The sequence below is a fragment of the Nesoenas mayeri genome (genome assembly GCF_963082525.1).
Source record: "Nesoenas mayeri genome assembly, chromosome: 3".
Lineage (NCBI taxonomy): Eukaryota > Metazoa > Chordata > Aves > Columbiformes > Columbidae > Nesoenas > Nesoenas mayeri.
The window spans coordinates 51714814-51729122 of NC_137544.1; the positions used below are offsets into that span (position 1 = coordinate 51714814).

Genomic DNA, 14309 nt, shown 5'->3' on the forward strand with positions numbered 1-14309 from the left:
CATTTGCATAGAACATAGCAAATAGGGGGGAAAAGTTCGCTCTTATTCATTTGAGTTATATTTCAGTCATCTGAGATAAATACAATCATTTACTATTCCACTGAAAACTGTAGAGCATGTGCAGGCCTTTGAAATTGCCAGAGAATTATTTTTAACTTCATTGAAACCTTACTCCACTGGCCTCTTTTCTCTGAAGAACCTTGATGTGCAGAAATTTTGCGGGTTCTTTGGTGGAGTTTGTAATACTTAACCTGCAGCTATTATCTTTGTGATATCAGCTCTTGGCAGCCATATCAAGGAGCTTCTCTAGTGAGTAACTCTCCTAGCTCTAATTGCAGGTGAGAATCATGAAATATTTACAGTAAAGTGTTCCTTTCAGTACAGTGCCTTCATCTGAGAAATGTTTGGTACAGAAAAAATAGTTAAAGCCAATCTCGAAACATAAATATTATATTTTTAAATTTTCCTTCTGAAACATAAGAAGCCTTCACATGACTGAGACTAAACTGCAGAGGTTAAAAAACAAAATGGAAAGGGGAAAATAGCAGATGTAGTCAGCAGGTATCATGTATGTAGGATCTAAATTGGTAAAGGAGAGGGACTGCAGTGCTCTGGTACTGGATCATCCACTACAAATTGACTGGCAAACACCACCGCTAATGGATAGCATCAGGCTAGCACTAGATTAAGCAACATCTGACTTTGCTGTTGTGGGTGGTCTTCATATGTTTCTAGCCTAATATAAGAATATGCTGTGAAAATGCAAAATAACTCCTTCTGTCTGTCTGTATGGGGACTCCTAGGCTGCAATAAATCTCTCAGTCTGGAAGAGGGATTCCTCTCCAAGAGCCAGGTTACTGCATCTTCCTACTGGGAGGAGACCAACGAATTTGGGCAGCTCTTCCAGTGGTCTCCTGACAAGGCTTGGCTTCATGTCCCTGGTTTGTCTTGGGCCTCCAACCACAGCAGCAATCGTGAATGGTTGGAGATAGACTTGGGAGAGAAGAAGAGAATAACAGGTATGTCACTGCCTGGTTTTTAGAAGCTGGGGTTTCAGCTAGAGAAGAAACTAAGTGCAGTTGAAAAGCTAATAATGCACTAATGCAGTGTTTCTTTCATTAAATGTAATGAAATGTTCTACATTGAGGAATATTATTTTCATATTTAAGAAATCATGGCTATTTATAGGACTGGTCTTCCTATAGGGATATAGGATTGGACTCAACTGTCATGCATGCCTGATGTCAACACACTGTAGCTTCCGAACAAAATATTTACACAGCGACCTGTAGAGTCTGAATGGATGATAAACGATTGCTTAGAACCTATTAAATGATGCAGGTCTGGAATCAATATTAAAAAAAATGTTAAAATCCTAGCCTTTGAAATAATGGCCCAGGTGAAAAAGATTCCTGTTTCCAGTTCCTGGTTTAGTTGTAGAAACGTAAATTACAGTTGCTGCTAAAGATGTAAAGACCGATGATATGGACCATAATATCAAAAAGCAATTACCACTTTTAGAGTCATTTTTGGAGTTTTCTTCACCCAATTTTTAAACTCAGTAACCACCCCAGAATTCCAACGTAGTTTGAAAAAATGAACCAAGAATTTGAAGGCAAAATCCTCCAAATAGTTTTTGTCTCTGTGTTCCTTTAAAAAAGACACCTAACAACTGAAAATGTATTTTGCATTTTGTTAAAAGGGATTAAGACCACTGGCTCTGGCTCCACTACACCAAATCTCAACTTTTACGTAAAGACATTTACAATGAACTACAAAAATAACAACTCGAAATGGAGAACTTACAAAGGGATTCTGAGCAATGAAGAAAAGGTAAGGGAAAGCAAGAGGGGTAGGAAAACACAGAGCAACCATGCGTACACTGCCTTGACGTTGAAGGGCAGGCTTTCACTGTCAAGGAAGATTAGGAGTTTCAAACCTGTCTAGACTTGGTTTGTCTTCACCAGTGTAATTTACAGCCATGGAGCAGATAGAGAGCTTGTTGAGACAAGGAAGTTATCCAGGGTTTGCTGAAGTTGTGAGACACACACAAGGAGGGATGTGTATGTCTGTATTCTTCTTTTTAAAAAATTGTGTAATTAAAGCTGTACAACAGGCTGTTTGGGCAAGTCTTTAGCTCAGCTCAGTGCTTGCCCATGCTAGGAACGCTGTACCAGTGCAGAAGCATTGGTCGGTGTGGCACCAGCAAATCTGAGATTCAGCTTCAGATGCACCAGGATAGTCAACCTAACCCTCCAGCAAGTGACACAATCGACTCTGGTGAAAGCACAGGGCTGCTGGTGAGGCTGCACCTGTGGATCAAGCTTCTGCTGGGGCTGTTATGGTGACCACAGACTGCACTGCTCCCCACCCCCCGCTGGTGGGACTCTACCGACACAAGTCTGTAGGCACAGCCTACATGTGTTAGGAATCGATGCAACTGAACTTAAAATAGATGTTATTACACCACAATATTTGTCCACACAATAGCTTTCACAGACTCTGAGTGACTTTAACAATGAACAGATAACAGCAGTGCAACTAGTTTCTGCAGAAAAATGATGTGCTGCACAGGTTTGTCTGATGATAGTTTCCCCTGAGCACCTCATGTTTCCTTTCAAACAAAAAAACCCACCCAAAGCCCTCCCTGCCCCCACAGTGTCCAAAGTCACACCTTCACTCATAATTTCCAAGGGAGCTCAGTTTTCCTCTGGATAAGGCTCTACCTGGTTCTCACTCCTGAAGGCAGTTCTTAATAATTTGGTAGAACTGCCGAGAGATTTCCTACTAGCTCTGATTTCTGTAGCTTGTATGGAAAGGAATTTCACTGCACAACATTAACTGGTTTACGATTTTTTAAACATTCAACTTAGGAGGTGTTGGCCCAAAAAGTGAAAAATCAGCCTAGTAGTGGGTGAACTGTGAAGGATGGCTGTTTGAAGTCTGTTGGTTTGTAGTTTTCCACAATGACTTGTTATTTACAAATAATCTTACAGAAGTATTGTATATGATCTCAGTTTCAGCTAGGGTGCATGACAAAACCTGTCCCATCAGAAACCCATGTGGTCTGGCATTTTATCTAAGATATGCTGACCTCACCTCCCTATCTATGCCTATGTAGGCTTTTAACTCCTCCTGCATCATGCCAAAGCATCTCTAAGAATTGATTTTGCAAGGATTACTGTTCTGTACATAGGCTGAACTGATTCTGGGAAATAATGTATAAGTACAGGGAAAAGGAGACACAACCATATAGTTAATAGTCACTCTTCAAACTTGATTCAGAAAACTGTCCATTTTACTAAGATGTCTAGAAATATTTCAATTCCATTTTTTCTTTTTATATTTTTATCCCCTTTTGCCCAAATACGGGTGCTGCAGTGCTATTAACTCAAAAACTAGCATTATAGCAGCCTACATTAACTAGAAATTACACAGAATTGAAACAGAGTGATAATCTTTCTTCTCCGAGCTAACAGTAAAATGCAATCATCTGTCATAACTAAAAAGATTATTTCTTTCCAGGGGTCTCAATTCCACAAATCTTGTGGCTGCATCCCACATTATCAACATATTTTAGTTTTAGAATAACAAAAACGTTTCAAGTTGGATGTCAGGGGCACTTTGAAGAAAGAGACTTTTTAAATGGAGCAAACAACACACTTTCATTTCATTTCATTGCAGGTATTCCAAGGCAACTCCAACCCTGGTGACATAGTACGCAATAACTTCATCCCTCCAATAGTGGCCCGTTATGTGCGAATTGTCCCTCAAACTTGGAACCAAAGAATTGCATTGAAGCTCGAGCTGATGGGTTGTCGAATAATGCAAGGTATGGGGTAAGCAGCGCTCCCCAGGCACGGTGCCTCCAAAGCCCCCTGTACCACCATGGTGCCACTGACACCCCCTTCTCTTTTGCAGCTAATAGTTCGTTTACGCATTCTATGTGGCAGAAACCAAGCCAAAGCACAGAAACCTCCCTAGGAAAAGAAGACAGGACCGTTACGGAGCCCATCCCATCAGAAGAGACTAACTTGGGTAACACCACCTAGCACTGCATTTTCCCTAGGATGCATCATGTCTTCAGCCCTAAGTAACCTTCAAACTTTCTCACAAACCAAAACTTCTATTTTCTCATCAGACTTTAATAAAGGGTAACAACAGAGAGAAGAGGGAGGAACATAAGTTCCTTTTGTCTTAAGCACAGAAAGAGATTGAAAGCCTTAATTTTCCTTGATGTGTGAAAGATTAGGCTTTGGATTCCCTGTCAAATTTGTCATGCTTGGTAGGTGGCTCGAGGGACTATAGTGAGCACTCATCAGCATTTTTTGGAGGAGCTCCTCCTCACCTTTTCCCAGTGTTTTGTAATTATTGTAATACCTGTAATCACAGAAATGCTATCTTCTCTCTGCACAACCATGACTCTCCCCAGAGCAGGTCCCCAGCTCGTTGCAGCATTCAGTAGTACACAGTTGCATAATTAAACACTCTTCCATAATGCCTGTGTTCATGGGGATGCAGACAACCTTAATTGGTGTACTTCGCCCTGAATTTGCAGTCTTCATCTTTAATGTTGTGGAGCTAAATTCTTAGATCTTAAAAAGCAAACAAACAAAATTAGTTGCTTATATGGACTATTTGGTGGACCCATATCCAGGCAGGAATTACCAGAGCCACTACACCAAACACTGCTACCCATTAGGTAGCTGATAGTTGCAGGAATGTCTCTATAAAAAAACTGGTTGTAAGAAGCGATCACTGTAAGAAAAATGCTTTTCTGAAATTGCATGACTCTTGCCAAGAGCAAGCTCCGTTTATCTGTGCAGCAGAATGGGTAAATTGTATCCATGTTCACTGAAAATGAAATCTACTGAGATTTCATCTGGTAAATTGCAAATACCTTGTGGACAGGTATACTACATTATTCTCACAGCCTGGTAAGTGTCTGTAGGAATAGCAAATAGCACATTCCTGACATAAGAGCTACCCCACTGCTCATTTTCAAATCCCTGCTCTAAACCATGTTGTGTTAGAATTTAACAGTGGCTAAACAGGTTTCTCCCTAGCTCTGCTCATGGAAATCTTTGAACTATTTTGACTGAAATGTTTCAGCCATTTCAGCATGAGCCAGATACTCGGCACGTAAAGCTGCAGCTTCATTTGGCAGTTCTATAAGCAACTAAAAACAGTGTAAGTGACTTTTAAAAAGTTACCTACTGTGTAGTAAGAAAGAACTGCTCTTTGTAAGGATGCATATGGGTGTTAAGTCAAGTGTCAGCCTTGAGAAAGTATATTTAACTCTTTTGTCTTGACACTGTTCCACATAGGTACATGGCAACCAAGTATGGCTGAGGAGTAGTCTTGCAGTTTTACAGTTTTCATGCTCTCTTGCAAGAAGCATTCCTGCAAGAATATCTACCTTCCACTGTATTCTCTGTAGTAAAAATTACCAGCTTCAGAGTAATTTGCCTTTTAAACTTGTATCCTTTTTTTTTCCTCATGCAGGCTTAAAGCTTACAGCTATAATTGTCCCCATCCTCATCGTGCTGTGTCTGTTCCTGTTCTCTGGAATTTGTATCTGTGCAGCTCTACGCAAGTAAGATACTGGGTTTTGTCATAGGAGGCATTTGTGGCTACCTAGCTAGCCTGTCCACCTACGTGCCCTCTTTCCAGAGTCTCTTTACCAGGGAGCTGGAAATCCATACTGTTCAGCAGTCTTCCTTTCAAGTAGAACTCACATTGTGTCTCTGTAAATTGTATTTCTCATTGTACATCTCCCCTACTTGGACCAAAACTAAGGTGAAGTGGGTCAGAACTGCACATGCCAATTTACAGCCCAATGTCACTGGCTGCTCTCTTCAGCCTACATATACCCACAAATACCAAGTTGTAAAACATCAAAGATGGAACAGTTTCCACACCAAAGCCAAGTAAAATTTCAGTGAAGGGAGGATTTGAGCTATCTCTCTGGACCATTTTCTTTCATTTTCCTCCCATTATATTTCTGCTTCCCAGTCCCTTAAGTTCCAGCACTTAACGTAGTGGGCTGAAAGCAGCTAGAACTGAGCCTCCTCATTTCAGAAGTCAGAGGGCTGGAAGAAGCATTGCTATGGTTCCTGCTAGATGTCCCTTCATAAGAATGTGCCTTTGCATGTAGAGCAGGAAATGCTTCTTTCAGCCACTGGGGATGTGGGAGTATAAGCAATGCTCTGGTGATGTTGCTTCATCAGTAGCAGTACCGAGCTCTGCCCTGGATTCCCACTAAATCTGTAAACTAGACGAATAATTTAGAAGAGCAGACCCAAAACATAACCTGGAGCGACACATGCGGACATGGACACATCAGATTGATGAGTGCCAGACACAAGAAATTTGAACACCGGCAGTCACAGCTTGCATACAGACGGGGAAAAATGAAATGCCGAAACCCAGGGGTTGCATGCCTTATGTTCTAGTAGACACCAGCCTCCAGAAACTCAAACTGAAGTGCTGTCCTCGGCCACTAAACACAAAGGCTCTCTCTGCTGGAGCTAAGGCATGAAGCTGAAATGCTCTGAGTGCAGATATTTATAAATGCTTTCCTCTCCTTGCAGGAGAGAAGCCAAAGGACTTTCTTACGGATTATCCAGTGCTCAGAAATCAGGTTAGTAGAGAATCGTGTACTTTGTCCTGTCCTGTCCACTGGGCCAACGGGAAGGGAGTTAAGCAATTAAGCGTGAAACGCTTATGAAAGAGCATCCACATTTCCTCATTCAAATTCACCTCTCATACAAGGGAAATGGCAAACAATAGTCCCACTTGTGTCATCCTCCACAGTGCCCTGAGAAACAATATAATTTGGTTTCTATGACAGAAAGGCAATTAGAAAAAGATCTATTATACAAAGCGCATAAATTAGAACGTAAGAGTGCTCCCAGGTGCCCTCTGTTTCCTTCCCTCCTCCAAAATACCTATTTTGCAGAAAAATCCTGCTTTCCTTTTCTTTTCCCCACAGCAGAGGGGATTGCCTGTCTCCAAGAGAGAAAGAGCTAATAATTTTTTATGGCTTTACTATTTCCATCTCACTGCCCTCCCTGCCCGGGACTGTATTTATTATGCCTGATAATACTGAATTGCACTTCATGTGTGAAATCTGAATAGGGGATTGGCTTGAGGACTTTGCCTTAGGAGATGCCTGCAAAACCCAGTGAAGTATATTCTTTGTCTTGCTCAGTAACACTTTATTAGAGTGGTGTCTCCCATCAGCTTGGGAGTTGAGGTTTAGCTGTTTTTCCTGGCCAGCTAATTCTACAGAGGAATATCCTTCTGAATCTCAGCTTTCCATAAAAAAAGAAACCACTGGGCAATTCACATGTCTCTTGACAAGTGCCTTGCAATAGCTCATCTCCAAAATTCCATCCTTCAGCAGGTGCTGACGTCAGTGAAAGGAATGCTGTTACCCACTGCAGCTTGCCCTCATTAGAAAATTAATTTGTACTTAACACCATATTTGCTAATATGATTTTTCAAGGTCACATCATAATCCTTTCTCACTTGCTAATGAGGACAAATCCCAAGAAATTTGAGATAGCCTCTTACCCAGTCAGTTCATCTGTTGCATGTGTGCTTCATAAATCAAGCTCCTAAGCCCTTGTGAACCAGGCTGGGGACTTAGAAAGCTGGGAGCCAAACCTATCACTCCACAGACCTCCTGACACTGTGGATTTTTTCTGTTTTGTCTCACAAAGATGTGAGAACAAATTAATTGATGAGTGCAGGTGCTCAGATACCAAGGAAATGAAAACCATACTTGTCTACTGAAAAAAAAAAAAAGGGAACAAAGGAAATTTTAAACATTATTTTTGCCACATAATGGCAAAACATGTAACTGATTTAAAGCTGGTATTTTACTGCTATAGTTTGAGGCATCAGTGCAGGAACCCACAGACTTTGAGCCCTTCTTGCCAAGAAAATCCTGTATAAGGTTTCATTTTCACTTGGAAATCCCAGTTGATGATTCACTTTTTCCCTTTCGCCATCAAAATTTAGGGGCTTTTTTTACAAACAGCCTATTTTAGTCTTGCTTTTTAACTACTTTAATATATTTACGGCAATGAGTACACTAAACATTAAACTTTCCGATAAGTCTTCTGATCGTAAGCATTTAACTTGCTGATAAGCCTTCTGGTTTTATTTCTTTATCATAGGTTGTTGGAAACAAATCAAGCAGCCCTTCACCAGACATCAGTCAACTGAATTTACCATCAGCTATAATAATGAGAAGGAGACACCACAAAAACTAGATCTGGTCACCAGTGACATGGCAGGTAATAATTGCTCCCCCCACAATGCCTTTTATTACTCTTTGGGCAGAGCAGGTGACATGGAGAGGGACAGGCCAGCAATGTTACAAGCTCCAGCTCTCATGCAAGCTGAAGCCCAGGAACAGATTTATCTCTGTTCATCCCAGACTTCTAGTGAAGCAGCTAAATATACCAGTGCAGAAGAAAACAAACCAAACCAACCAACCAACCAACCAAAACAAATACAAAGCAAAAAAACAAAAAATACACACAAAAACCCACCCCACTCTTTTGAAAATTTTCCTTGGAGCTTTTGGGAAAGATTTCCTGACTCTGAAATAGTTGCAGCTGAAGGCAGTCAGGCATGGATGCAGTGCAAGAATGTGCCTCAGATAGGATAGTTTGGCTTTGCTGACTAATTTTTGTGTTTCTACTTAAACACAAATGTCTCTGGAAATGGAACAAGATATAATGGCCCTTGTTACTGAGCAAATAGAAAAATTGCTTAGTTGGTTTGCAGTTGGATTTCATGCCCAGCTGGAAGTTGTGCTGAGATCCCTGCGCAGCCTTCCTGGTGCCTGAACTGTTTTGGAGACAAGGCTCCCTGAAGTGGAAGTGGGTAGATGAGAGAGAAGGAAAAAAACAACCACAGTGCTGCTCTCCTGTGCTGCCTTGGCTCCGGGTCACTGTTTGGGTAGAGCAAATCCCCACATCAGTACTATTTGCATCCCAAAGGGATATATTTTTTTTAATTCATCCTCTTAGCATATCTTATCCTTGCCTAGTTTAGTCTGTCTGGGAAGGCTAGTGAGACCAGCCATTTCATGGGATCAGTGATCAGCAGTCTTCCAGAAAGATTAATTTGCTGTTGCTAGCCTCTAGAACTTAGAAATTCCTCAGAATTTCTCCAAAGCGTTTGGCAGAGAAATACTTTAAAAAACAAATGGATGGTTACTATAATTCCATATGGTGCTACCCTGGATATCTTTCAAAGACAGCTTCAAACCTTTACAGAAACTTTCAAGATAAATATGCGGAGACCTATAAAGCAGTTTTATTTCATGAAGGGAGCGAGTAAAGCTTGCTTACTGTTTTGGAAGGTCTGTTTTCTAATACTCGCAAATCATGGTTTATCCAGCTCCCCCAGCTGTGTCTGAGGAGCCTCTGCTCTCTCCATGCTCCCCTCCTGCAGTGTGTGAGAAGCCCTAACTCTCCAGTTTGGCCAGACAGCTCCCCAGCCATAGCATTTCACCTACGGTCTCCTTAAAAACTAAGAAACATCAAAAAAACCCCCACAGGAATGCAGCCCGGAAGTGTGCCATTTAATAATTTAATTGCAGATATGCAATGTGCATAGAGGTTAACATGCCACACAAAAATCCACCCCTTCAAATCCCAAAGGCAGCCAGGAATGAGCTGAGATGTTTCATCCCAAGCGAGGGAGATTGCTGGGGATGGCGACCACGGCGCCGGGAAGAGCTGCACCACTTACTTAGTGAAATATCATAACACCTTCACCCTACATGCTGAATTTTGGGAAGCAGCCAGGAACTGCCAAACAGATTCACAGGACATATGGGATCGAATTCGACGCTCATGTCAGATGAACCACGATGCCAGAACAGAAACTGAGCTTTAGCGCCTGCGTCAAAACTTGATACTTTAGCAGTGTCACTTACTTAGTGGAGCTGTTCAGGCCACCGTATGTATCTGGAAGAGATTGTCACTAGCACCAAAGCGAGAAAGTTAGAACGCTGAATCTTCTTATAATAGTTTTACTGGATTTTTTTTTTTAAACCTTTTTAGTCCAGATCTCTTTTCTACATGGCAGCCTGGCATCCGCCTCAACTAGAGGTGCAAACATTCTCTTCTTGAGGACACATTTCCTCCATCTCATCTTGTTCTTACTTGGATCATTTGCCCATCCCCAGCTCTGTCCCTGCTGTCCCCCTTGACCAGGGTGGTCACCTGGTTCTTCCAGCGGTGCTGGTCCGACTTCTCCCACGGCTTGTCCCACCTCACGCACCCACAGCAGTGCTGCACCGGCTTAGCACATTTCACACTTCCCTTGACTCCCTTGGCTGCCATTCTGCCTAACTTCATCCTTCTTGTCAGTCAGCTACTGCGAGATGCCTTTTAAATAAAACCGTCACTTGGTAGGGCATGTTAAGAATCCTCTGGGCATTCTAATTTTTCCAAAAGTGGGACACTGGTTTTGGAGAGCTTCTTGTTTGTTTATCTTCGTGCAATGTCCTTTGTCCAGTTCATTGCCAATATTTTGTTGACTTCCCTCTTTTTTAGGGCTTTTGAGTAAGCTCCAGAAATGAAGTTGATTTATTTGGGTGGGTATGTGGGAAAAGGGAGGGAGGGAGTAGGAAAAGGGATGTCAGATTGAAGCTTCTCCATGGAAGAGCTTCTGCCATGTTCTGCAACGCTTGCTGAAGGAGGTTACAGGACCTGTGCTGGGGCAATGTTTCCTCACATTCCTGATAACCACGTTTGATACAATAACTGAGTAATTTTTCAACATAACGTACTTATCAAAGCCTAAGTATTGAATACATAAAATAATCTGTGCCTTATTGAGCAGTTCATGCTTCCTTTTAGATTATCAGCAGCCTCTCATGATTGGGACTGGGACGGTAACACGGAAAGGATCTACTTTTAGACCCATGGACACCGAAGATGAGGGAAGACGGGGGAGTGCTGAGTTTGAAAATCACTACCACTGCCCACACAGAGCAAACCGTCACGAATATGCTCTGCCCCTGACCAGCCAAGAGCCCGAATATGCCACCCCCATCATAGAGCGGCATGTAGCAAGAGAAAATAATTTCCCTTCTGAAAATGGCTACAACGTACCTGTCATCTCATCCCAGAAACATGCCCTTCCTGCCGGCAGCTTCTCTAGTTCCTGTAAGACTGACACCAGGAACGGAGACTATCAGACACCCCAGAGTGTCATAAACTACGACAAACCCAAAGTTAACGGTGTTCTGACCTCTGTGAGCTACAGCACGGACTACCAGAAACCTCAGCCCAGCGCCCTCGGGAGCGAGGGCTACTCCACGCCCAGAGACTGCCTCAAACCCATCAGCCAGACAGCAATGACAGCTCTCTTGTGATCTGCCGAGCAGGGGAGTCGCGGCGCGCAGGATCGGCACCGCACAGCTTTACTGCAGCGAAAACAGAGTTTGGAGGGACTCTGCTGCGGGAGGCAGAAGGCAAACAAGCCCTGTGTACATAATATTGCAGTCTTGCTGGGTTCTGACATCTGAAGAAAGCATATGCTGTTTATCGCTGTTTATAGCAAGAGAGATGTTATCAGTGAAGACTGTACATCTTATTTTCTGTGACTGATCTCAGTGCTCCATTTGCAATGTGTGCAATTTGTACATAGCTTTTATTTAAGGAGAATTTCTTAAGTTTCCTTTTCACCTGGGGGACTGAAAGGATTGCAGAAATGCCTATTTAAGAAAAACAGGTCTCCTTCTCCGACTTTATTTTACCTGCTGTTGTACTGGCATCTGTAAATGGTGTGTCCTACACTTGTGGTGGTTCATCTCCTTTCCTATGATAACTGAAGACAGGGCATCACTGTAGTTCTTATTAGGAGGACAGAAGAAGTAAAACTACTTGAAGCATAACATGCACAAGACAAGGCAGCTGAGCATTTAAATGCTGTGCTCAAACCCACTTTCCCGTCTGCTTTTTTAGCAGCAATTCTTACATGCTTGATCTGATCTAGCATGCTTGCTATTCATGTTAGAAACAGGTAGAAAGGCTGAAACCAGTTTTGGGTTCAAGCCACGGTGATCACTCTGCAATAGAAAAAGAAACAATGAAAAACAAACCAAATGCTTTCAGTCTGGTTTTACTTTTCAGGAAGTGTGTGTGGAACCAAAATGAGAACCAAATCCTGTCCAAGTCCTGGCTGATGCTTTTGCTGCTAAATTGTAACCAAATCTGTTCCTTGGCACAAAGCAGCAAACTTCCTGAACTTTTCATCCTTCCACTAGGTATTTTTCTGTCTTGCAAATTTAGTGTAACATTCCTATTTGAAATATTTTGACTAAGTAAAGCAGTGTGTGTATGGCTTACTGTTGCAGCAAAATTTGCAAGACAGCAGATCAGCACAGTTGTTTTCAAATAGTGTTGCAGCTAATGTTACCCTTAATTCTGTGTTTGGACAAACTTGAAAAAGTGTGGGGATGGGTGCAATGTGTCGCACAGCAGCTGGCTCCTCTTTCAGCAGAGGTGTCATTGGAGCAAAACAGCTTTTGGTAGCGACTGGGACTGTCCGCTGCCCTTCTACCTGCAGTGCTTGGAGCGTCACTTTGAATTCAAAAGCATGTCCTAAAATGTCAAGAAGTGGTATACTTTCAGGAAGGATGGTGCTATATTTAAAGCACAAGGTTAGGAAACGAGACAACCTGAGCTCTGGGAAAGTTGCTACCTGAAGGCCATCAGTTTTCTCACGTGTAAACTGGGGATCATTTGCAAAGGATGCAACAAAGATTTGTGGTCTGTTCAGGAAGTGATTGCAGATCCTTGGGTGGCAAGTGCTGTCAGAGTACAGACTAGTTGCAGTGATACTACTCACAAGGATTGCTGACTCCAGCCATATCTGACCCTGAGGCAAGCTCTTAGTGGGGTCTTTGCGCAGGCTTGTTTTGTGGCCTCAAGTGGTGCCGTTCCCTCAGGCTGCCGCGCCATGCATGCGATTCCCGTGCAAAGAAAGAGTCAAGGTAAGCTCGTAGCCTTCCTGTGTTTGCTGTCAATACGGTTTCTGTGAAATGTCTAAAACACCTCAGGTCCCGAAGTGAAACAGCAGCAGCCTGATTGTTAGACCGAGCTGGGCGGTGTTGTTTACCTTCTGTTGTTTACATGTCTGTGTAAATAAAGAACACTGGTATTTGTAAATCAGTCACACAGGCCTGCTACTTAACTCGGTGGCTGATCATCGCTGCACACCCACTCTCGTCACACATCCCGCAGGGTGAGGAAGGAGCGTTCCTTACGCCCTGCAAAAGTGCCAGTTGCGCGGCTGCAATTCACAGCCCCAGTGTGAAAGGCTAAAAAAAGATTCTCTCAGTGCCCCATTTAGCCTGGCTTTTCTAGCCATAAGCTCTAGAGAAGAAGCGCCCACGAACAAACTTCTGTGCCCAACCCTGCTGCTGGATGCTTATAATTGAGGGAAGGATGAGGATGCCCTCCTGATGAGCCTGAAACCAATACTCCACCCACACAGCTAATAAGCCTGACTTGTCACTTCACAAACAAGCAGAGTTCAGTAATCAGTTCTCCTCCCTACATCATGAGGCATCAAGATAATGCAGCAGTGCAAGGGGAGCAGGCAGCAGATGACATTGCTTGTATGAGAATAATCTTTTTGCATGCCCCTGCCACATGCTTTGCACATCTGCAGCATGCTACAAACATCAAATGGTTCTTGGTAGCACATGCCCCTTTCTGCTGCCATTAAAATCCATCTTAACACAGTGGTTTAGCCAAATAAAAAGTTTGGTCTCAATTTGCACCTTGCTTTCATCCCTAAGGCCCCTTTCCCCCCCAACCCCACAAAACTCCAAAAGGTGACTTAAAATAAATCCCTAAGCATCTTCTCCCTCCCTGTGTTATGGCAGCTTGGTGCTGACAGGGATGGAAGCAGCATAGCAGCTCTGCAGTCACAGTTCCTGGTCACTGCTGTGATATTAATGGTTCATGTCTGAGTGACTGCTGAAGGTGGCCAAGATAAAAAGCCTTGAGCTTCTCCACCTCAGCTTGGGAAACACGAAGTTTTTAGTGACCATAGCAGCAGATAAGCAAGGGAACTTCCTACCGGTGTAGTCTGTCCTGCTGGTGGTGGAGATGCTAAATCCTAGTGTCGGAAGGAAAGGGGGCTGCCTGATTCTTCACAGTGGTAGTGGCTCATCCTCACATTCCTCCTCTGAATTGTTTCTCACATACTGGTTAATCAAACTCCAACTCACCTGCACCAGCCTGTTCTGACCATCAAAATGAAGT

General features: G+C 42.9%; 1 protein-coding gene across 1 annotated transcript in view; it reads left to right on the top strand.

Moving 5' to 3' along the window:
* DCBLD1 (discoidin, CUB and LCCL domain containing 1) overlaps positions 1–11407 on the top strand; it is a gene marked incomplete at both ends in the record, with an annotated part of 48044 nt that extends 36637 nt beyond the window's left edge. Inside the window, 8 exon segments of the mRNA XM_080341607.1 lie at positions 804–1019; positions 1703–1833; positions 3685–3832; positions 3922–4038; positions 5506–5596; positions 6594–6643; positions 8187–8306; positions 10890–11407. Of these exon segments, the coding sequence (XP_080197733.1) occupies positions 804–1019; positions 1703–1833; positions 3685–3832; positions 3922–4038; positions 5506–5596; positions 6594–6643; positions 8187–8306; positions 10890–11407 (1391 nt within the window).
* Between the last annotated feature and the right edge of the window lie 2902 nt (positions 11408–14309).